At 57.0% G+C, this 23981-nt stretch overlaps 2 protein-coding genes across 2 annotated transcripts in view; one reads left to right on the top strand and one right to left on the bottom strand.

Moving 5' to 3' along the window:
- The first annotated feature begins 426 nt into the window (after window positions 1–426).
- On the top strand, window positions 427–5322 carry LOC128836922 (cytochrome c oxidase subunit 6A2, mitochondrial-like). The gene is made up of 3 exons (XM_054027655.1): window positions 427–642; window positions 2180–2322; window positions 5172–5322. Exons 1-3 carry the CDS (start codon window positions 543–545, stop codon window positions 5265–5267), a joined length of 339 nt encoding a protein of 112 aa, XP_053883630.1. The 5' UTR covers window positions 427–542; the 3' UTR covers window positions 5268–5322.
- Window positions 5323–8919: 3597 nt separating this feature from the next.
- LOC128836843 (integrin alpha-D-like) overlaps window positions 8920–23981 on the bottom strand; it is a 52515-nt gene continuing 37453 nt past the window's right edge. The window contains exons 28-31 of the mRNA XM_054027508.1: window positions 10189–10302; window positions 9885–9977; window positions 9597–9707; window positions 8920–9422 (exon numbers count right to left, since the gene is read on the bottom strand). Coding sequence (XP_053883483.1) covers window positions 9300–9422; window positions 9597–9707; window positions 9885–9977; window positions 10189–10302 — 441 coding nt within the window. The 3' untranslated portion in view covers window positions 8920–9299. The remainder of the gene's footprint in view (window positions 9423–9596; window positions 9708–9884; window positions 9978–10188; window positions 10303–23981) is intronic.

Below are 23981 nucleotides of genomic sequence, written 5' to 3'. Positions count from 1 at the left end.
ATGCACTGTATCCCTAGCCGTTATTCTGTCAAGCTGTCTTAACTTGTAGGAGATTGGGGTGTATCTGTTCGAGCCAGGAAATATATTTATGTAAATAGCTAATACCTAAAACACTAACAACAACTCTACCAAATTCCTGAACTAAATAACAAACTTATAAGCCTCTACTTCAATACATGGTTCAGGCCTCAGATATTGCCCAGTGCTCCAGGATCTCTCTCTCTCTCTCCACTACAGCCCCTAGGAATCCAAGAGGGCTGCTGGGCACCATGCCAGGCTCAGAGAGACCTTGTCCCGGGCACGTGATGGGAGAAGAGTATTTTGGACGGAGCCCCAGCTGGGCATGTTTATCCTGCTGGCCTCTGCCTCATTGGGCACGCTGGGTCAGATGAGCCCTGGGGACGGGGGGCAGGGGCGGGAGAACTGTGGGAAGCCCCTGACCAGCCACCAGAGGAGAGCAGAAGGTGAAGGGAAGGAGGTCACTGCTGAGTGTTCGTTTTAGACTTTGCTGGCTGATTTTTCCTCCCCTGCTTCCTCCCAACATGAGCCTGTGGCAGAGATTGACCCCGCTGGTGTCCAAGGGGCGAAGTTTAGCCACGGCGTCGGCCAGCGCCGGGGGTCACCACGGGGACGGGACAGGAGGTGAGAGATGAGTGAGGGTGGAGTGCGGATGAAAAGGGGGGGAACCTTGCCCCAGGGCTGCCCTGCTCTGGGAGTGGGAGATCATTAGTCCCTGGTTCATGCTGATCTGGTCACAGGAACAGCCAGGGCAAAAGGGTTTAGTGGGGTCCAGCAGTGGAGGACATCTGCCAAGTTCTGCATAGGAGTATAACTGCAAGCCAGCCTCCCTCTAGCCTAACCACCCCCCCTGTAATCCCTGTGCAGCCAAATTCAGCAGGGTCCCCCCAGCCCAGCCAGCTTCAGGGCAACATGGGCCAGGCGGGAATGTCCCATAAGTGTCTCCCCACGGTCAAGCGTTGGGTGCCTTAGGAGCGGGCTCCAAACCCATCTCTCGGCACCAGCAGGGCACCCTGACTCACCAAGATGAACCGGGCCCCCACTAACTGGGCTGGGAGGTGGCTGAGGAGCGTTATTTATTCCTCTGACAGGAGGGCTGTGCCCTGGCTGGCGCTGCTGTTGGAATGGGCCTTGGAGCGATGCCAGAGCATCAGGCCTGGGCTATATTTACCCACCAGGAGGAGGGGGAGGCTGCAGGCAGAGCGTGACTTTGAAATTAACCTCTGCTGCTTCCGTTTGGGAACGGCGAGGGGGCACTGTGCTATGGGGGAGCATGGCAGGGTCTCAGTACGGGGCGCTCTCCCCTCTGTCAATGCCAGCCCCAATGCAGCGCAAGGGGGTGCTGTGCTATGGGGGGGCGACAGGGGGACTCAGTAGGGGGCATTCTCCCTTCTGTCAGTGGTGGCCCCAGTGCAGCACAAGCGGGTGCTGTGCTATGGGGAAGGGCTCAGTAGGGGGCATTCTCCCTTCTGTCAATGCCAGCCGCCCCAATGCAGCACAAGGGGGCGCTGGGCTATGGGGTTGGCTCAGAATGGGACACTCTCCCCTTTGTCAGTGCTGGCCCCAGTGCAGCACTAGGGGGCGCTGTGCTGCAGGGAGCAGGACGGGGGGCTCAGTAGGGGACACTCTTCCTGGGCAGTCAGTGATGTCCCCAATGCAGCACTAGGGGGCGCTGTGCTATGGGGTTGGCTCAGAATGGGACATTCTCCCCTCAGTCAGTGCTGACCCCAGTGCAGCACTAGGGGGCGCTGTGCTTCAGGGAGCAGGACGGGAGGTTCAGTAGGGGATGCTTTCCCTGGGCAGTCAGTGATGTCCTCAGTGCAGCACTAGGGGGCGCTGCACTATGGGGGGAGCTCAGAATGGGACATTCTCCCCTCAGTCAGTGCTGACCCCAATGTAGCACTAGGGGGCGCTGTGCTGCAGGGAGCGTAGAGTGACCAGATGACAAGTGTAAAAAATTGGGACGGGGGTGGGGGTAATAGGAGCTTATATAAAAAAACCCGCCAAAATAAGGCCTGTCCCTCTAAAATCGGAACATCTGGTCACCCTAAGGGAGCGGGAGGGGGGCTCAGTAGGGGACTCTCTCCCCGGGCAGTCAGTGCTGACCCCAGTGCCCCAGGGCAGTGTAGGGGTCATGCACTGTACATGACTGTCTCTGCAGCCAGGACATGGAAGATCCTGTCATTTGTGGTGGCGCTGCCTGGCGTGGCTATCTGCATGCTGAACGCCTGGCTGCAGATGGAGAATCACCCCTACACGCCTGAGGAGTTCGTGCCCTACCACCACCTGCGCATTCGCACCAAGGTACAAGGAATTGGGTTACACAGGCCCATGGGGCGGCTCCAGGGCAGGACATTGGGGACGGGATACTGGGCTAGGTGGGCCCACGAGGCTGATCTGGGCTGTCAGGGAGAGGGCAGGCTACTGGGCAGGATAGATGGGCCTGAGGCTCTGAGCTGGACTGTCAGAAGGGTTGCTAACCCCCCGGAATCCGGCTCTATCTCCTGGAGGCTACTCAAGCCAAACTGGGAGATTTTAGGCTGCTAAAAGTCTGGTGGCACAGGGGACTGAGGCAGCTTCCCTGCCTGCCCTGGCCCCGTGCCGCTTCCAGAAGCAGCTGGCACATCCCTGCGGCCTCTGAGGGGGAGCAGGGCTGGGGGGACCCCGTGCTGCCCCCACCCTGAGCGCCAACTCCGCAGCTCCCATTGGCCAGGAACTGTGGCCAATGGGAGCTGCGGGGGCAGTGCCTGCAGGCGAGGGCAGCGTGCAGAGACCCCTGCCCCCCGCAGGGGCCATAGGGATGTGCCAGCTGCTTCCAGGAGCAGCATGGAGCCAGGGCAGGCAAAGAACCTGCCTTAGCCCCACTGCGCCGCCAACCGGGCACCAACCAAGGTAAGCACTGCCCAGCCAGAGCCCACACCCCTCACCTCTTCCCGCACCCCAATCCCCTGCCCCAGCGCTGAACCCCCTCCTGCACCCGAGTTCTGTCCATAGGCATGTCCCTGCATGCCTTGCTGAGTCATAAGGTGTAGCTGCCTTCTCTCAATGGGTCAGTTGTCTAGTTGATGGTCCTTAATGGGCCATCAAGCAGGCTAGGCAGTGCTGATGCCAAACTGTCTGGGGTGTCACCCAGAAGCATAGCACAAGTTTGAAATACAGACATACTGTAACTCCTCGCTTAACGTTGTAGTTCTGTTCCTGAAAAATGCTACTTTAAGTGAAACGATGTTAAGCGAATCCAATTTCCTCATAAGAATTAATGTAAATAGAAGGAGTTAGGTTCCAGGGACATTCTTTTTGCCAGACAAAAGACTATATCTATATCTATATCCACACACACACACACACAATATAAGTTTTAAACAAACAATGTACTACTGTACACGGCAACGATGATCGTGAAGCTTGGTTGAGGTGGTGAAGTCAGAGGGTGGGATATTTCCCAGGGAATGCCTTATTGCTAAATGATGAACTAGCACTCGTCTGAGCTCTCAAGGGTTAAGACATTGTTGTTAATGTAGCCTCACACTCTACAAGGGAGGGGAGAGAGCATGGCAGAGAGAGACAGAGACACACACCCTGTGTGTGAGAGAGAGACGCAAATTGCCCCTTTAAGTACGCTGGCCCCACTCTACGTACATTGCTTTTTCAAGTAGATCAGCAAGTTGAGACAGCAGCTGCTGCCAGCAAATTCCTCTGTCCTGAGCCCTGTGGTGTCCCCGCCCTGCTCTGTGGAGATGGGGGGGCAGGAGCGGGGGGGGAGGGGACACCCTGACAGCCCCCTCCCCGCCAGCCAGGACCGGCTTTAGGCACCAGTAAACCAAGCATGTGCTTGGGGTCCACAATTCTAGGGGCTGCATTCTGGTGAGGTTTGTGGTTTTTTTGCTTTGGGGTAGCAAAAAACCTAGAGCTGGACCTGCCCCCAGCAAGCAGGAGGCTCTCAGGAGCAGCGCGTGTAGACACAGACCCACCCTGCCCCGAGGCCGCAGGAAGGAGCCGGCAGCCACATAGAGCGAGCAGGCAGGAAGTCGCTCAGCTCTGCTGAGCTGCTGGTGTGGGAGTGGGGGCCCTGGACCGTTTTAAATCGCCCGGGGAAAGCGCGTGCCCTGGGGCAGAAGGCGGGGCTGAGGGAGAGACCCAGCCTCAAACATTGCTGAAGCCGGGCCCGGAATATGACTGGTGCCCAGGCACCACGGGCCCATAGAACTCGCCGCCCATGGATGGGGGGGCTGCCGGTCTACCCTGGTTCCAAGCCCCCACCAGCTCGCTCCAACGGGCTGCTCTTTCTGCAAGCAGTGGACAAAGCAGTTAAATGAGGAGTTACTGTACATACGTATCTATAACTTATAGTACAAAGGTGATACAAACAGATAAACAAAATTATCCTATCTGGCAAATTATAATATTTTTGCAGAACCTTACGTGGCAGATCTGGCTGTGACCGATGTCCCAGTGCGGGATAGCAGTGGTCACTCAGTGAGGGTGAACTGCAAAGAATGGGGCAGCCAATCCCCATAAAGCGGGTGGATATTCCAATACTTATAACGTCACATACAAAAATGATACATGCGTACGGACAGCATAATCCTAACCAGCAAAACAGAACCTTTTCCTAGACACCTCCCTCGACAACCTTCGTACGAGATTTGCTGCAAATATATAACAGTGGTTGAAACAATGCGCTATAGGGTCATATTGTAATCAGATAACGTCACAGAGCTTGCACCCCACACCCCCTCCTGCACCCCAACCCCCTGCCCCAGGCTCAGCCCGGAGTCCCCGCCCACACTGTGAATCCCTCGACCCCAGCCCAGAGCCCGCATCCCTCCTGCACTCCAACCCCCTGCCTCAGCCCGGTGAAAGTGAGTGAGGGTGGGGGAGAGCGAGCGACGGAGGGAGGGGGGATGGAGTGAGCGGGTGGGACCTCAGAGAAGGGATGGGCCGGGGCCGGGGCAAAGGTGGTTGGGTTTGTGTGATTAGACAGTTGGCAACCCTAGCTGTCAGGTAGGGGGCCGGCTACCAGGCCTGTGGGTTTGAGCCATAGCAATGAGAGCTCAGAGGTGCACTGAGTTTTCTGGCCTCAGCGCAGCCAGTCCTGAGAAAGCCAAGGTGCAGAGACACCCCCTCTCCTGACCCCCTCTTTTTCTTTGCAGCCATTCCCCTGGGGTGATGGGAACCACAGCCTCTTCCACAACCCCCACACCAACCCCCTGCCCACAGGCTACGAAGAAGCAAGGGGTCATCACTGAGCCACCCGCCGTCGGCTCCCCCGGCCTAATGACAATAAACCTGAGTGGATCTGTCTCCCAGGAGATTTATTTATATTCTGGCCCATTCAACATCTTGGAAAGAGACACAGGGTGGGAACCCCTGGATCAGGGATCCCCTCTGTGCCCCCAGGGCTGGGACATGTGTGAGACTGCACTTTGCCACACTGATTGCTACCCCTGAGATGGGGGCGCCGGGGGCCGGGCTGGGTGAGCGCAGAGCGCTGGGAGGGAAAATGGGTTCATCCTCCAGGGGCGACACTGATCCCTCCAGCTGGGAACTAGAACGTCCCCATGGCAAGCAGGGTCTGGGCACCCGCTACAAACCAAGAGCCTGGGTGGGACTGGACGGCCGCCTGGGAACCTGTCTGGCTGATGTGGGCTCAGGAGGGGATAAATGGCCAAATCCCAGCTCCAGCAATCCCATTCTGTCTCCTGAAATCTCCCATGACGGTTTCACTTGCATATGGAGATCCTCTTCACTTGCTGCCCTAAAGTCTTTTGCAGTGTTGCTGTTAGACACCAGTTTGCCCTACCCCAGAGATGGCTGCATCTCAGCACCAGGCAAGGGATCCCTGCATAAAGAGTCCCTCTGCCCCACCCTAGGGGCGGCTGTATCTAAGTGCCCGTGGAAGTATCCCTGTGTAAACAGCCTGCAGCTCAATTATTCACTCAACCAGCTCATGGTGGCATCAGGTGGAAAGGGGGGGGGTCTGGCTGCGTTAGGGGTACCCAGCTGAGCTCAGCTGCACAGATCCTCCCTCCCATGCTATCCTAGAGCTGGTTAGGAGGTGGGGGGCCCAGCTGTGGTTCTGTCTCTGATCCCCGAGAGGGGCAGAGAGGAGGGGGGGGGGGAACAGGAAACTCCTTGTGCTGTTACAGCTTCTGCTCCCAGCACAGAAGAGCGGGGGATTTAACCCTTCATTCTCCTAATAGGAGGAATTATCACCTTGCTTGATTTTCAGATTCACTGCACAGCTCTGAGCACAAAGATCGAATATCAGCTAGAAAGGGTTAACCCCCCCCCCCCGATTTTTGATCCCCAGGGCCAGCGTTCTGTTGAGTCTTTTTTTTTTTAATTACCCCATTTAATAAGACTGAAACGAGGGTGAAGAAGCCAGGTACAAACGGAACAGGGCTCAAACCACTTTACAGCAGTGACTGAAAAAACCAATGTCCAAAGTGGAGCTGTCAGGTCAAGGGACAGTTAAGCTTTGGGGTCTGTACTGTGTCCCATTAGCTAAGAGAGGTGTCTCGCAGCGAGGGAGGGCTTGTTACTCCAGAGACAGAAATGGAGGCACAGAGACTGGAAGAGAGAACGTGAACAAGGTCACATGACAAGATAATGTCAGGGCTGGGCATGGAACCCAGGAGTCCTGACGCCCAGCCCTATCCACCCCCTGCTCTAACCCACTAGACCCCACTCCCCTCCCAGAGCTGGGCATGGAACCCAGGAGTCCTGACGCCCAGCCCTATCCACCTCCCTGCTCTAACCCACTAGACCCCACTCCCCTCCCAGAGCTGGGCATGGAACCCAGGAGTCCTGACGCCCAGCTCTATCCACCCCCCTACTCTAACCCACTAGACCCCACTCCTGGGCATCCTGATTTTGGATCCCGCTGCAGGAGCTGTCACTCCCATGTCTGCCCACACCTCTGCTGAGCAATTAATTCTGGCCCCAGCCCCCATCACTTCTGTTTCCCCAGACCCCCACAGGGCTCAGCTGCACAGACCCCTGCCCACCCCCATTGTCGCCTCGGAACTGGATTGGGGAGGAGGGTTCTCCTGTCCCACCTGTGGGTCAGCTCCAATCCCCTCACCATCTCCTTCTGCAGCATGGGACATGGGGCACTTGCAGGTTTAAACTACTGCAAAAGGGAGATTCTCGGTAACTTGACGATTTGAGGACTTCGGTGACTCAGGCGGAGGTTCTGGGTCTATTGCAGGAGTGGATGGGCGAGGCCCTGAGGCCTGCGATGTGCAGGAGACCAGACAAGATGATCACGATGGTCCCTTCTGGCCTCAAAGCTTGAGGGTACGAGTCCCTGCAACCGTTTCCTCTTGGCACCGATTTCCTGCCTCTGCTGCTGTTTCTCTCCCTCCTGGGGGCTGCCTCTGGCTGCGTCTCCCCTGTGCCTGGCTGGTGCCCTGCTCACGGCGGCCAGTGATCCCCGGGGCTGCAGATGCACACATATATGGGGCTGGGGGACCCAGGTGTCCAGGCTGCTGGGACAGGAAGGTCACTGCGCTGTGACAGCCCCCTTACAGCACCGCTCGAGCTCATTGGTTTTAATCCTCTAATTCTCCAGCGCGCAGGGGGGTAGAACCACGGAAATCCACAGCCTCCTCCCTCTTTGCTCTCAGACCTCTGGCCCGTGCCCCATCAAGCCGAACCTCCCTGTCTCGCTGGATCAGACCTAGCGGCCCACCCTGCCTCTGACACTGCCCGCCACCAGGAAGGCGCGAGAACCCTGCAGTGGACACTTTGAGGATCAGCCACCCTTGGGGACATTTCTTCAGAGGATTGTTTTCATGGCTTCGTCGCTGTTCCGGCTGGACGACGGGCTCCAGTCTGACCTGCTGTAGAGAACAGGCCGGAGGATTTCACCCGGTCCCCCTGTATGGACCAATGCGTTTGGCCAAAGCACCCTCCAGTCTGGATCTGAAGCCAGCGAGAGACGGAGAATCCACCGCTTCTCTTGGGAATTTGTGCGAAGCGTTAATCACCTTCACTGGGGAAAACGGGAGCCTCATTTCCGGTAGGCGCTTGTCTGGTTTCAGCTTCCAGCCGTCAGTTCTTGTTCTGCTTTTCTCTGTGAGAGTAGAGAGCTGTGCAGTACCCGGCCTTGTCTCCCTGGGGAGATAATTGTCACAGATCCACACAGCCCGGTGCTCTTGTGCGGCTCTGGAACAGTCCCTGGGAGGAGCCCTTCAGTGCATCAGCCCCCTTCAGTCACACTCTCTCACTGGGGGGAGCCCGTTGGCTCCCCTGCCTCCTGGGACTAAACTGTGGAGCCTGTAGCAGCCCCGCTTCAAACCGTGAGCTCCCTGCGGCGAGTCGGCCTGAGCTGGACACCGGAGGGAGACGTGTACCCCCAAAGGGAGCAAGGCACCCCCACCCTCAGCAGCCGCAGTGACTCTCAGCCAGCTCTGTAGAAGCAGGGGGGTTCTTAGCTGTCTGGAACGCAGCTTAGAAACCCCGTGGTTAGCACAGAGAGCAGAAAGTTACAGCACAGTCCATCTGGGTCGGTCCAGACTCGCCCTCTGAACCCTCTTTGGTCCCAGGCCGGAAGCTTCTCCTCCTGCCTCCAGCAGCCCACACTTAACAACCTCACCTGGCCCCTCCCCAGCCCTTTGTCCTCCAGCTGGTCACACCCGGCTGGCTTCCTGCAGAGGGTTTGGCCATCCCTGGTCGTCAGTTGCTAGGTGTGAAATGTCTGGGCAATTGGAGTGACCATTGTCTTCTCAGGCTCTCCATGGACATGGGGGCCAGGCCAGGCATCAGTCACACCTGCAAAGAGTAAAAACCGTCCCCCCCGCACACACCCAGTTAACCATGCACCACATAGGTGAAACTGAGGCACAGACAATAGTCATCCAAAATATGAAAAATTCCCGCTTGGTCACAACAATACACAGCAATCGCACCTGTCTTCTTTTTAATAAACCAAACACATTGAGCTCCTTAGCGTCCATCGCTTCGCAAGAGGGCTCACGTCCCATATTATTCCCCTAATCTAGCATAGCCCAGAACTCTCATCCGCTCAGGATAGAACCCCGGAGTCCTGGCTCCCAGCCTCCCCCGCTCTAACCACTAGACCCCACTCCCCTCCCAGAGCTGGGGAGAGAACTCACGAGACCAGACTCCCAGCCCCACATGGTTGTTATAGGGCGATGTTCTGAGTGCCAGTAGGTCATCAGGGTGCAGATCTAGAGCGGTCCATGGGGGGCGGATGTTGGGGAGGGCAGATCCAGAGCATCCCAGGGCGGGGCGGGGCGGGGCAGGGGAGGGGGTTATTGTTTGGGGATGTCGGGGTTGAGGCAGACATTGGCAGAGTCGTTCTGGCCCAGCCTGGCCCCAACACCATCCCTCGCGTCCTCTGTCATCTCCTTGTACTGGCGCTTGAAGAAGTTGAGCTGGTAGGAGACAGAGGGGAGAGATGGTGAGAGCCAGACGGACAGACTCACATTGTGGGTCAGAGGGATGGGGTGTGGGACCCTCTCTCCACCCCCACCCAGCTGGGACAGCCACAGGCCCCGCCCCCAGGGTGATGGGCAGTGGGGGAGGGGTCCAAGCCATGCCTTCCTCACCTTGTAGAGGGCTGCGGTGATGAGAGCCAGCAGGACCAGGCCCCCCACGCTGCTGCCCACAATGATGGGCAGGTAGTTATAGACCTCGTAGCGCTCCACCACTGTCTGCACCTGGGGGAGAGGAGCCGTGAGATGGGGACCCAGGAGTTCTGGCACCATCACCCTCCCCTGCTCTAACACACCAGACCTCACTTCCTCCCAGAGCAGGGACAGGACCCAGGATTCCTGGCTCCCAGCTCTAACCACTGGCCACTGCTCTCTCTATCCTGGGCACAGTCACTCTGGTACCTGGCGCTGGACGAATCCCTCCTTCTGGGTGTATTTCTTCTCCTCGTATTCAATCTGGGCCTCGCTCACCAGACTCACTTTCTGCTGCTGTGTCTGGAACAGAGAAATTCACCGTCCCTGCCTGGAAATGACACAAACCAGCCCAGAGCATCGTCCCAGAGGGACCCAGAGCAATTTACAGGCCATTCACACAGGGATCCCTTGCCCACCACTGAAATGCAGCCACCTGTGGGGAGGGGCTCAGGGGCTGTTCACATGTGGGGATCCCTTGCCCGGTGCTGGGAGGCAGAGGCAGCTCTCGTACCTGGGAGACCCACTGGAAGCTGACGTTCCCTTTGATCGTGAACTCCAGCAGCTGCTGCATTTCCAGGGAGGGGATTTTGCACCGGATCTTCTTACAGGTGGCCACGGAGCAGTCCTGGGGGTGGAAGGATATCGCCGGGTGAGGCAGGGGGGATGCAGGGGCTCAGCATGGCCATGAGGGTCTGGGTCTGTCTATAGCAGGAGTCCCTTCCCCAGCCCAGCCCCCCACTTGCTGTCTGTTAGTGCGGAGGAGAAGGGGCTGCTGGATCCATGCCAGCCTGTACTCACCAGCAGGGGGCGATCGCTCATCTGCGTCACAAAGTCCTTTGAACCGGGCATTTCAGCCTCACTGGCGCACTGAGCCAGCTGGGGCTGGGGAGGGAGAGACACACGGTGTTAACGGGGGCAGGAAGGGGACATGGGGCCTTTCCCCTCTAGGGGGCACCAGCTACAATCTGGCCCCAGGACAGGGGATTGGCTGGCTACGGTGGGGTGGGGGAACATGTGGCCTATCCCCCCCTAGGCAGCCTGCCCCAGCAGGGGGCGCTGTAGGGCAGAGCAGGTGTCACTGGGCCCATCTCACACACACACAAGGGAGGGAGAGGCAGGTACCTTGGAGGGGACGACCTCAGAGGCGTCCCACACCCGGACCCCGCTCAGCTCCATGGGAAACTGGAACGTGACCGAGATGGGGACGCTTCGCTGCCACAGGTTCTTGACCTGAAAGAAACAGACTCACTATAGGGCACTGCAGGAAGAGACCCAGGAGCTCTGATCCCCACCCCCCTATTTAACCCACGGACCTCACTCCCATCCCTGAGCTGGGGAAAGAACCCAGGAGTCCTGGTTCCCAGGCCACCCCCACCCCTCTCTGCTCTAACCCTCAGACCCCACTCAAGCAATTCTACTCTATCCCCCTCCTCTGAGCCCTCCCCCATTTCCCCATTGCCCCCATCACACTCTGTGCCATTGGCCTCACCTCATACCGATGTGTCACTGGCACACTTGTCCCTGCCTCCTTGGCAGAGAAGTTGACATACTTGGTCGACTCCTCGAGGCTGGGGGAGGAAAAGGATGGAAGGAACAAGAGAGACAGGAGTGGGTGAGTGTAATGAAGAGTGACAGTGGGGTGCCATGTCCAGAAGGGGACGCTGTGCTGCAGGGAGCAGGGGGCTCAGTAGGGGGCGCTCTCCAACCTGTCCCCTCTGTCTCCGCAGTGACCTACCTGGTGAGGATGATGAAGATGCCGTACTTGACCGGCAGCTCCGCCCGGTGAATCATGCACTCAGTGATGGGGCCGCCATTGTCACTGGAGGGAGGGGAGCGCAAAGGAGAGAGATGTGAAGAGAAACAGCCAATTAACTTTGCAGGGAGAATGCACCAGAGTCCACTGCTCTCCACAGTATTGGTCTGCACTGCAAAGAACCATACTTCTGCTCTGTTCCATATATCGCTGTGCCACACAGCACTGCCCTGCATGAAATACCCGTGCCCTGTACCCTAAGTCACTGTATTGCACCATACACCACAACTCTGGGTTATACACCACTGCACTGCACTGCAATATATGTCACTGCAGAACACCATATTCCATTGCACTGCACCATGCACCATTGCCCTGCCGCATACATCACTGCACCATTCACCATTGGTCTGGGTTATACATCACTGCACCACGGCGCAGCCTACATTGCAGCACTGCGCCATATGTCACTGCCCTTCACTGTACTCTGCTGCGGAGCACCGTATGCCACTGCTCTGGTTTATACCCCACTGCACCACCTTGCAGTATACATCAGTGTGCTGTACCATAATCCACTGCCCTGCAGTGCACCATATGCCAGTGCTGTGGATTATACAACACTGCATCACCCTCCAGTTTACATCACTGTACTGCACCATACTCCACTGCTTTGGGTATAGATCACTGCACCACCCTGGAGTACAGGTAACTGTACTGTGCCACACAGCCCTTCCCTGAGCATACAGCATTGCATAATGCCTCTTAGCATGCATCACTGCCCTTAACCATTTCACCACGGCTGTCTGCCCTGGGGCAGCGTACTAGCCAGCACGGTGCATCATGCATTGGGCTGCATCACACTGCTCTGCCTGGCTTTATAGCATCTGTCACTCAGCACTGCCACACATCACTGTGCTGCACTGCATCCTAGGCTACTGAGCTGCTGTGCTCTCCACTCAATGGCACTGTGACTGGCATCACTGCACTGCATGCCACTGCCCCCCCCCCACACCATTGCATTTCACATTGGAACTGCCATTGCACCATACATCACTGCAATGCCGCCTGTATCACTGTATTGCACTGCAGCATCCAGCACTGCACTACACCTGACTGCATTTCACTGGACCATACGTCACCGCACTAACCTGCAGTCTGCACCAGGCGCCACATATCATTGCCATCAATGGACTAAACCATGCACCCCACTGCACAGCCCTACACAGCTACCCCTCCGCACTGCCACCCACACTGCCCTCTGTGGCCTGCACGCTCCCCTCACCTGCTGGTTTGGGCTGCGATCTGCAGACTGTCCCCCAGATCGGCTTTGGGGGAGACATCAAAGGTGGCGATGAAAGTGGCCTGGAAAACACATACGGGGTGAGAGGGAGCCAGGCTCAGGGGTTGGGGAACTGCTAGAGAAAGCAGGGGATGGGCAGTGTCAGGCCACCGGGTGCGGGGGGCAACCCTACCTCGGCCCCGCTCCAGAAGATGGGGTGGTTGATGTGGCAGGTGCTGTTCCTCTGAGTCTGCTCCTCGGAGCCCATGGGCGAGCTGCACCTAACGGCCATGGCCCTCCTGTTAGACTGAACACAGGGGACGAGCCAGTGAGAAATGCAGCCCACAGCACCCCTGCCAAGCCCCCTGCCTGCCCCCTACAGCACAGCGCCCCCTGCCAAGCCCCCTGCCTGCTCCCTGCAGCACAGCGCCCTTTGTTGAGCCCCCGCCTGCCCCCTACAGCACAGCGCCCCCTGCTGAGCCCCCTGCCTGCTCCCTGCACCCCATGTCTGCAGTGCTTGGGGGGATTGATGGTACCTGGAGCAGCAGGACCCGGCGGTAGGACAGCGCGGCCGGATAGAAGAACTGCACCGTGGTGCTGTAGGAATTCTCCCCGCGGTTCTGGATGGAGACAGTGGTGTTGAGTTCGGGGGTGATCCCCACCACCAGCGTGCTCAAGCTAAGGGGGAGAGAAAGGGGTGAGCTTCCTCAGGGAAGGCAGTGCCCCAGCATCGCTGCAAGCTTCCTCAAGGCAGTGCCCAGCAGAGGAAACCAGTGCTGTGAGCTCCCTATAACAGTGCCCAGATGGGAACTCCACATAGCCCCTAATGCCGCACTGGGGCAGTGATGCGAGCGTCTTATAAAAGTGCCCAGCTGGGGACCCCAGTGCTGACAGCTTCCTATATCGGTGCCCAGTCAGATGCCACAAGGAAATATGGGCAGATCTCCAGCTGGGTGGTGTAGATCTGAGGCCTGATCAAGCCGGATGGGTCCCTGGTGGAAGTTATCTGGGACAGAAGGCAGAGGGGGTGACTTACCCTGAGAAATTGAAGGAAATTTGTAGTTCATCAGTGCAGACTTTGTCACTGCCACAGTCCTTCTCAAACGGCAGCTAGGGAGAGATCCCAGGAAAGGGAGGGAAGGGTGGTTAGGAGGGGACTGGAGCAAAACTCAGCCAGCCCAGCATTGTCACCCATCAGATAATTTTAATCATCACCACCACCAGCAATACAGTCTGAAACAGCATCACCAAGAACACAACGGCTGCATTCGCCCCTACACTGTTACCTGCACCATTGCATTCTCAACCCACCACCAGCACCAAAACAGTCTGAACGGACAGCTCCACCAGCAACAGAACCACTATGCCTCAACCAACACTGCCAACAAGTGCCCTACAATCTCAACCACAACCAGCATCAACATCAACACAGTCTGAACTAACACCACCACCAGCAATATAGATGCAACAACCTCTGCCAATGCTAGCACTTCCACTACAGTCTCAACCATCACCTCCACCACTACCTTGATTAATGGAGATATCTTATCTCCTAGAACTGGAAGGGACCTTGAAAGGTCATTGAGTCCAGCCCCCTGCCTTCACTAGCAGGACCAAGTACTGTTTTTGCCCCAGATCCCTAAGTGGCCCCCTCAAGGATTGAACTCATAACCCTGGGTTTAGCAGGCCAATGCTCAAACCACTGAGCTACCCCTCCCCCAGTGTTGGTTGACATTAAAATGTCAACTAACTCTGTAAAATGACATGACCACTACAACCTCAGCTAACAATGTAACCAACACCATTACAATCTCACCAACCACCACTACTAATATAGTCTGAAACAACAGTTACCAGCACAGCCACTGTAACTACAACATGGTAACTAACAGAATTACAATCTCAACCATAATAGCGTGTCAATAGAGTCTGAAAAATAGTCACACACAACAATCACAAACTACACTGTCACCAACACCACTACAACCACTGCCACCCATCAGTATATTCTGTACCAATACAGTAACTAACACAACCATTATGACCTCAACCAACACTGTCACCAATACAACTACAATCTCAACACAATCACGACCACAAATACAGTCTGCACCAGCACAAGCAACAAAGCCACAACAACCTAAACCAATACTGCCACCAAGACCATTACAGTCTGAACCAACATCACCCATACCATAATGACTATAACCTCAAACCAAGCTGTCAACAAGATCGCTACAATCTGAATCGACATCACTAACACAACTACTTCAACCTCAGCTTACATTATCACCAAAACCACTGCAGTACTATCCAACAACATTACCAATAACACAACCAATTCAACCTCACCCAACGCTGTCAGCCACATTACAATTTTACCCATCACCACAGAACAGCAATACAGGCTAGTCCAGCACTGCAATCAAACCCACATCCGCTACATCTTTAACACTGTCACAAACACCATTGCCTGGCGCTGGCAGCCTTACCGAGCCTGCAGTCATCACGGTGGAGTCCTCACTCAGGATGGGTCTGAGGCGGCCGGCGGCAGCGATGGGCTCCCCCGTCAGGGTGTAGTTGAGGTGCAGGGTGATGGGGGTCAGGCTGTCCTCAGGGCAGAGCTGGGGAGACAGAAAGACACATCAGGCCCCTGAAGGGAAAGGGGGTCAGGGGCTGGGTGGGACCCAGAGAGAAGTTTGTTCTCTGGGTGATTTGGAAGAAAGAGGCAGGGTTGGAGGAGGAGACACACCAGGAGGGGAAGGAATTAGGATCCCCCCCACTCACAGGTAACGTTATCCGGTACGTCTCACAACTTGTCTCGATGCCGAGCCGCAGCTCCCTGCTCAGGACGGGGCCGGTGGAGTCGAAGGCGGCTCGGATCTTCCTCCGCCCGGGGTCCAGGGCCAGGCTGTACTGGATGGTGCTGGAGATCCTGTCGCCTACGGGGGAGGGGAAATGAGGGACAGAGAGACACTGAGAGCGGGAACCTCAAGGGGAAATGGGACATGGGGCCTTTCCCCTCTAGGGGGCGCTAGTTCTGATCGATCCCCGGGGCAGGGGACTGGCTGGCTCAGGGAGGGAGGGGAGCAGGGGATGGGTTTGGTCTGACCTAGGCTGTCCATGGTGCTCTTAGTGACGGTGAAGCAGACCTCTGCCCTGCTGGCCTCCGTGTTGAGCTGCTCTTGCCCCTGGCAGTTGAAGGCCGAGGTGGGGATCGTGGGGGGCTGGAAGCTGATGGAGACCCCGACTCTGAGCACCGGCCGGGACCTGCCATGGGGGGAACAGAACCATCACCCAGCTGCTTTTTGCAATGGAGCCAGGCCCCCTCCCTCCCCAGAGCCTCCCACCCAGCCTGGATGTGCTCACAGCACTCCAGGGAGATGGGTTATGGACACACAGCTCTGCTAGAGGAGATGCAGGGGGGCAGAGAAGGGCGCAGCAGAGTTGTCATTGTGCCATTCTCCAGCATGGGGCAGAAGTCACACAGATACACACACACCTTGTACTGGTGCTGTCTGTGATTGCCACGTGGAGCAGTGCAACGACAGAGTAACTCACCTCAGCAGCAGAACCTGCCCTTGTGCCCCCACCGCGATGTCTGGGAGCCTATCCCCTGTCAGGTCTGTCCCGCCACTGATGGCCCGGCCAAAGTAGTGCAGCCTGCTGGGGAACAGTGACCCCTCTATGCGCTGTGGGGCAGAGAGAGTAGTAAGGGGTGGGAAAGGGGCGGCTGTACTGTATAATGGGCACTAGGGGCAGCGGAGGGTGAGGGGTGGGGAAGGGGCGGCTGTACTGTATAATGGGCACTAGGGGCAGCAGAGGGTAAGGACTAAGAAAGGGGCTAATGGCCACAAGGGGACCGTGGGGCCCCTATAACATCCCTTCACTACTGTGTGTTGACCCCACCTCCCAGGAGCTGGGCTCACCTGTCTGTACTGGGGACTGAGGCCTCCCTTTTCCCCATGGAAGATGTACAAGGCCCCACGATTGTCATTCTCCATGGGGGCCCCGATGGCCACATCTGTCCATCCATCCCCGCTGATGTCCCCAATTTCAGACATGCTGGCCCCAAAGCGCCCGAACGCCTGCCCCGTCTGCCCCTGCAGTGTTCTCCTATGCGTCAGCGTCGCCCCCTGCAGGCCAGATTCAAAGAAGCACATGGAAAATAGATCAGCATCGACTGTGAGGGTCAGTGCCCCCTACTGAGCCTCCCCATGCCTCTCCCAGCAACAGAGCACCTTCTAGTGCTGCATTGGGGCCAGCACGCACTGCCAGGTGAGCATCTACTGAGTCCCCGACCCTGCTCCCAGGAGCACAGTGCCCAGGTATCACCGTGTTTATTTTCATAGTATCCCAGCCCCACGGCAGCCCAGGTAAAACCGACCCCAGGCCATCCATCTTTCCCATGGCCCTGCTTGTCTCTCCTACCTGCTGGCTAAATGAGCAAATACAGACTCGTCCTCCATTCAGGGGTGTATAGTATGTGGGGGCTCCGATCAGAACCAGGTCCGTGTTCCCATCTCTGTCAAGGTCCACAGCACACAGTGTACCCCCGAAATACGAGCCGACCTGGAAGGGCAGATAAGTCACTCCTTCCTTTTAGTCACTTTCTCCTCCTTCTTCCACTGGGTTCCTCACTCCCCACCCTGCTGGGAGCAGGATTCCATCCCCATGTTCATTCCGTCCTCTCCTTCACCCGCCCTTTACACACAGCAGGTGGTGCTATTCCTGTAAGTTTTCTTTCTAAGTGAACATATAGGCAGAGGTCGGCAGCATCTTTCAAAGATGCTGAATGCTCGTTGTGGTGCATTTCTTTTTAGAGACTGTGCTTGATTCACTGAGCCACTCTGACTAAGTCACTGTTACAAATTCCGTTCAGCTGGAACGTATAGGCAGTTAGACCTTGGAGAAACGTATAGTGTTAGTTGTGAAATTCTTTTCAGACACCGTGCATATTATCAGCAATTTTTAACCCTGTCTCAGTCTCTTTGTATTAGTCTTATGAGTTCTGTCTAAGGCCTGGTCTACATTAAACAATCAGGTCGGTATCGCTACGTTTCTCAGGGGTGTGAAAATCTCCCCCCCCCACCCCCACCCCAAACAACACAATTAAACCAACCTAACCCCCGGTGTAGTCAGTGCTAGATTGACAGGAGAATTCTCCTGTCAACCTAGCAACCACCTCTTGGGGAGGTGGATTACCTATGCCAACGGGAGAAGCATTCCTGTTGGCGTAGGTAGCATCTTCACTGAAGTGCTACACCAGCACCACTGCAGACAAACCCTAAGTGAATGTAAGAGCAGTGGGACACTCGAGACATGCTGACTATCAGCTGCGGTGCAGTTCTCTAAACCAGTCAAATTTATCCCCTGCCTGAATCTTTCCACTTGAATCATTCCTGAAGGTGAAGCCAAACACATGGTGTCAAAACTTTACAGGCTTCCTTCAGTCCCCCCCACTCCTCACCCCTCACCCCCACACATGCTCCACATTGTCTGTAATGCTCCCCATACCTGCTCCCCCTGCAGCTCCCATCTGGGTGTCCATTGTCCGCCATTGGTATCCTGGCTGAACAGGACGACTTTGCCGGTGTGTTGGTATCGAGGGGCTCCGACCACATAGCTGCTCTGCCCATTGGTTGTGACGACCTGAGATGAATAACCTCAAAGAAAGAGAGGGACGTGGGGAGGTGAGATGGGAAATAGCCATACAACAGTGCTGCGCAGGGATCCCTTGCCCCAAACTGAGATGCAGCCACTTCTGGGGTGGGGTGCGGGGGTAGTTTACTCAGGCAGCCCTCACCTGGTGCTGAGATGTAGCTGCTGCTGGGGTGGGGTGCGGGGGCTGTTTAAATAGGTAAGGGAAGCTCGGTGAGTTTGTTCTTACCAAGGTAAGCATCATTCATGTCAGTGGAGGTTCTGGATACGTTGATGAAACTCGGCTCCCCGCTGCTCCCGTACAGGTATATTCCACCGGACCAGTCATAGGCTCCCACCGCTCCCAGCACAGGCCCGTCCTAAACCGACACGCACGGCAAAGGGGACTGATTACAGGAAACAGACAGCACAGGAAATATTTACGAGATCTCCCCACCATCTGCAGCACAGCACGGCTTAGCATGGCACTGGGGATTGCCAGGGGAGACAGCGCTCCGTACCGAGGCCCCTGCTGGCAGGACAGCACCACTCTCAGGCACTGTGGGAAAAGCACCTCCCATGCTGCTCCTCCAGCAATCTGGGCGAATAAAGGGCCATCTGCCTTTCAGGCACTAACCCAGCGTGATGCTACTTAGGCTGAAAGCGCTGTCAGGGCCCCAGCGCACGGCAGCATGGGACACGCCCTGGGGCAGGCGTCACTCACAGGGGACAGAAGGGAGCTGAATCCTTCCTGGGACATCTCCAGCTGGAAGGAGCTGCCGCTCTGGGACTGGGTGCCTGGGGGCAGAGACAGACAGACAGACACGGGAGAGACCATCATAGACGGTAAAGGCCCCGTGTCCCATTCCCTGAGCCAGCCCTTCTCCCCACCTCGAGGCTGGATTGGATCCAGCGCCCCCTAGAAAGAAGTCCCCGTATCCCATTCCTCAACCCCTGGAGCCAGCCAGTCCCCTGCCCGGTGGCCCCCGGATGAGAAAGGCATTTGGGGGATATATGGAGATAGATCAGTAGATAGATGTTGGATGGGGAAAGAGAGACTATTTGGGGCCTATTTGAGCTCTGGATTCCCAGCTGCTCCCCGTCCCATCTCGGCCTTGAAAACCCATTTCTAGAGCCCTGGGGCTAGTGCAGCCCCTCCCCCGGCTCTGGTACCTTCGATGGCGAAGATCTTCTCCTGCAGCTGGCTCTGGATGCCCTGGAGGGCGTCGAAATTGTCCACCCGGAAGACGTGCTCGTTGCTGGGCTCAGAGGCGATCTCCTGGAGCTCCTGTTGGGCAGCAGCGCTGGAGAAGTCATCGCCGACCTTCATGGGATGGAGCAGAGTGCAGGGGAATCCCAGGGCATCGGCGTCAGTCATAGGCCAAGAACCTGGGCAAATACCCTCCCGCCCTGAGCCCTGCTGGGGCCTCGAGAGGCCCGGCTCAGCCATCGCCATGTGTCACTCTGGGGTGTGGGCGTGGGATGCACTGGAGCTGTGCTGTGATAATCTACACTCTAAGGCCAAGCATTGGTTCAATACTTCTTCCCCAATGGGATAATAGATGCCTTGCACTAGCTGACATAAGGGTTGAGTGACAGGTCAGCTTGGGGAGGACCAGAGCCATTATTTCAGCCCCAAGTGTGGGCAGAAAATGAAATAACAGTATTGAGAACGGGGTGATTTTGTCCAATCCTGGGTCGGTGGGAGAATGTGTCTCAGCAACCCCTGGGTCAAGTCACCCCACATGCGGGTCACTAACCCTACCCTGCATCCCCTGGCAGCACACAAAATGTCAAGGCCATCGGAGTGGGCATGTGGACTGGAGGGCAGCGAGAATTCCCCACCGTTGACTAGACAACGCTGCTCAACCTGACCAATAGCGGGCGCGGGGAACAGCCTTAACGAGATAGAATCTGGCTAGTGAAACTCCAGCTCTGCTACAGCGCCACACCCGGCTCAGTTACAACCTGGCTTCCATTCGTCTCCAAAACCCTTGTGCCGGTGCCCTCCTGTGCTTGATGGGACCGCTCTCCCCCGCTTCCTCCCCACACACACACAATGTCCCTGGACACGGGCTCAGATCCAAGATCCATACTAATTCTCCGCACGGCCGCGGCTCACCCCGATGGCGTAGCGGATGATTCCAGCTCTCTCAGCCTCGGGGATGGTGTCTGAATAAGAAAGCGGGTCACTAATTTTCTTCCCATCTGTGATCACAATGAGAACCTTGGTGGCCTCATCCCGAGCACCTTTCCCAGAGGTGAACAGCTCCCGGCTGGAAAAGGGGGGTGGGGAAGGCATGGGAGGGTTATTGATAAGTAACAACACCTAGCGCTCGTCCACTGCTTTGGCATTGCAGATCTCAAAGTGCTTTACAAAGGAGGTCACTGTCATGTCCCCATTTTACTGATGGGGAAACTGAGGCACCGGGAGGGGACGTGACTTGCTTAAAGTCACAAAATAACAAAGGTTCAGAGCTGGCACTAGAACCCCGGAGTCCTGGCTCCCAGCATCTCCCCCCTCCCCCGCTTTAACCTACTTGTCTCCACTCCCCTCCCAGAGTTGGGGACAGAGGCAGAGCCCAGGAGTCCTGAGTTCCTGTCCCTTAGCTCACATGTCCTTGCAGCCCATTCCCTGTGGAATCAGCACAGGGAGGAGGGCAATACCTACGCCACTTTCTGGATGGCGGTGGCCGTGTGCGTCCAACCCTTGAGCTGCACGACTGCCCTGACAAGGTCATCAGGGTTGCTCTTCCTCCTGTACTGGAAGAAGTCGAAGTGCTCTCTAAATCTGTTCGAGTACTGCATGAGGGCAAACTGCAGGAGACAGGAGAGAAGAGAGAAAAACAACCCCAGGGGTGGAGGGTAAGAAAAGAGGGAATCGGACTCAGTTAATGGTTGGGGCAGGCAGTCGGGATGTAACTGGTTCTGTGGGAATTTTTTCCTGGTTTTAGATGCAAAATCCACTGCTGCTCCCTGCAACACACTGGGACACTGGGGACTGGGAGTTCGCCCTCAGGCAGGACTCAGGGTACGTAGGGTTCAGCCTCTGCCCGTTACCTGCGTGTCGGTGCTGCGGAAACGCTTCATGATCTCAGAGAGAAACGTCTTCATCTTTCTGAAGTTTTCTGGTACGATGCTGCCCGAGCCGTCGATGAGGAGCGCAATGTCTGTGGCACGTCTGGGGCACTCTGAGAGGGACGGAAAAGAAATACATCCTGACTCAATGCCACCAACATGGAGAAAACTCAGTGGAAAGAGCTAGACCAGATCAAAGGGCCCACGTAGCCCGGTTTCCCCCTCCCCCAGGGGTGGCCCCTTGGTGCCGCTCCCAGGGCTGCCCCATACCTGCCAGGGTGTCCGGGATGCGCCGGCGCTGCTGGAGGCTCTGGTCCAGGAGGAAGCAGTAGCTGTTGATGTACATGTTCTCCCCACAGACCCTGTGCACTGTGGGGCCGCACGCCTGGGCCACGAGAGAGGGACGGGATCACTGGGTGCCCCTGAGAAGAGCACTGGGGGGTGACGGGAGTCTGCTCCCCCCATGGATATGCAGGGAAAGGCCCCGCCAGGGCAGGGACTCCATGGGGCAAACAGGACTCCAGGACCCAGCACCTGCCTCCCAGAGAGAGAACGGGGGACAACACCTAGTTACCACGCTCCCTGCTATGGCCGTGCCCAGTCACTGTCCCCAGAGTGACATCGCCCAATTACCCCCACCCTTCACAATGTCATCGCACAGTCACTGTCCCCATGGCGATGTCACCCGGTTACCCCCGTCCCTCACAACATCACGTCTCAGTCACTATGTCCATGGCGATGTTCTCCTCCTCCCTGCTGTTTCAGTGCACTATTCTGTGTCCCACCATCCCCCAGACAAACATCACACCCTCGCTGTAGTCACACCATTGTTATCTAGTTACCATCTTCTGCACAAGGCCATGGCCCAGTCATTCTAGTGGTTAGCACCTGCCTACACACGCATTGTCATTCATCCCTCACCATGGTAACAAAGCTGTGTTCCGGTGATGGTGACATCATCCGGTGACCACCCTCTACTTGCCATCAGCGCACAGAGGTCTCGTTGTGGAAAGATCACCCACTCCTGTGATATCAGCCCATCCCCCGCCCCCGGTGTCACCCAGCCATGACAGCAGCACACAGGCACTCCAGTCCTGTAGTAACTTTACCCATCTGTCGTGTGGTGGGTGCACAGTCATCCCGCTCCCATTGCTGGGGGGAAGAGAATCCCGTGGAATTCCGGGGGACAGGGGCAGAGACTGACCCAACCCCCTGGATACAACCTACAGACCGCGCCGCTTCCACACCCCAAGGGCGGTACCTACCAGAAGATTGGAGCCCCGGGCAGCCAGAGACAATCCGAGGGACATGTTCACGGCATTGGGGGGCCCTGAGAGGAGAAACACGCCAACACCAGGGTGAGAAACCTTGTCACTGGATATGTTTAGTCCTGCATATCTCTGAGCCATTTCACACCCCCTCTCCCTTGTGCATCCCCCCCCACACACAAACAGTGGGGAGAAGTGATGGCAAATTGTTGCATGGAAATTAGAACCCAGGAGTACTGATTCCCAGCCTCCCCTGATCTCACCCACTAGACCCTACTCCCCTCCCAGACCTGGGGATGGAACCCAGGCGTCCTAGCTCCCAGACCCCCTCACTCTAACCCACTGCACCCCACAGTACAGGGTGCCCCTACTCTGGATGGGGATCTCCTGGCAGCGTCTGGAGCCCGGGTCGCACTTGTAGACTTTGCCGGTTTCATTCACGTCTCCCGTCTGCAGCGGGGCCCCGACGAGCAGCCTGTGGGGGAGAGAGCAGCTCAGGGGACGTCCCGTCACCCATGGGTGGTGGGGACCAGGCAGGGCAGCCCAGCCAGATGGGCCCCTCAGGGGTGGATATGAGGCACATAACTGTAGGGCTCTGAGCCTGTGTTTGGTCCTTACCCCCCGGCTCTGGCACTCCTGAACTGCACCACGCTCTGCCCGAACCCCCTGGCTGCCTCCTGGAAGGTGATGGGTCCCTCCACATCCACGCTGAATCCACAGCTCGGTGCCAGCGCTGCAGGGGTCAAACAGCCACATATTACAGTTTTCCCCATGGAGAAGGGGCCACTGGTGGGGGCTGAGGGGCCAGCCCCTCCTGGCTGTGGGACTGTTCTGAGCTCCCCGCTGTATCCTCACTCCCCTCCCAGAGCTGGGGGCAGAACCCAGGAGTCCTGAGAGCCCAGCTGCTCCCCTTCCCCTTCTCGAAGGTTAGGCAATGAGCAGGTGCACGCAGGGCCCCAGCTTTTCCCCACCTCACCGGCTGGCAACTCACCTGTGCCCAGGTAAATGATCAGACGCAAGGGGTCCATCCTGGGCTGGGTACGGGGGGAAGCTGGAGGTGGGCTGACTGCTGGGACCGGTGTCCCGGGAGGTTTGAGGGCACTGCCGAGGAGGCAGCTGAGTGCAGAGGAAAGAGAATTGAGATTGGTGCCTTGCGAAGGGAGAGAGGGACCCGCCCTGGGGAGGGGACAGGACTCAGGTGAAAGAAAAAAGAAAGAGACAGACACACCACCAGCGACACTGACCGACACGGGCACGTACAAAACTGCCCTGAGCCAGCCAGTCAC

This window comes from Malaclemys terrapin, chromosome 4, assembly GCF_027887155.1.
Source record: "Malaclemys terrapin pileata isolate rMalTer1 chromosome 4, rMalTer1.hap1, whole genome shotgun sequence".
Lineage (NCBI taxonomy): Eukaryota > Metazoa > Chordata > Testudines > Emydidae > Malaclemys > Malaclemys terrapin.
The sequence above is the reverse complement of the archived record's forward strand: the minus strand, read 5'-3'. Positions and strand labels throughout refer to the sequence as shown.

Coding starts and splice junctions, on each gene's coding strand:
- LOC128836922 (XM_054027655.1), top strand. CDS start 543: ATGAGCCTGTGGCAGAGATTGACCCCGCTGGTGTCCAAGGGGCGAAGT. Junction 643..2,179: donor CCACGGGGACGGGACAGGAG/GTGAGAGATGAG, acceptor CTGTCTCTGCAG/CCAGGACATGGAAGATCCTG. Junction 2,323..5,171: donor ACCTGCGCATTCGCACCAAG/GTACAAGGAATT, acceptor TTTTCTTTGCAG/CCATTCCCCTGGGGTGATGG.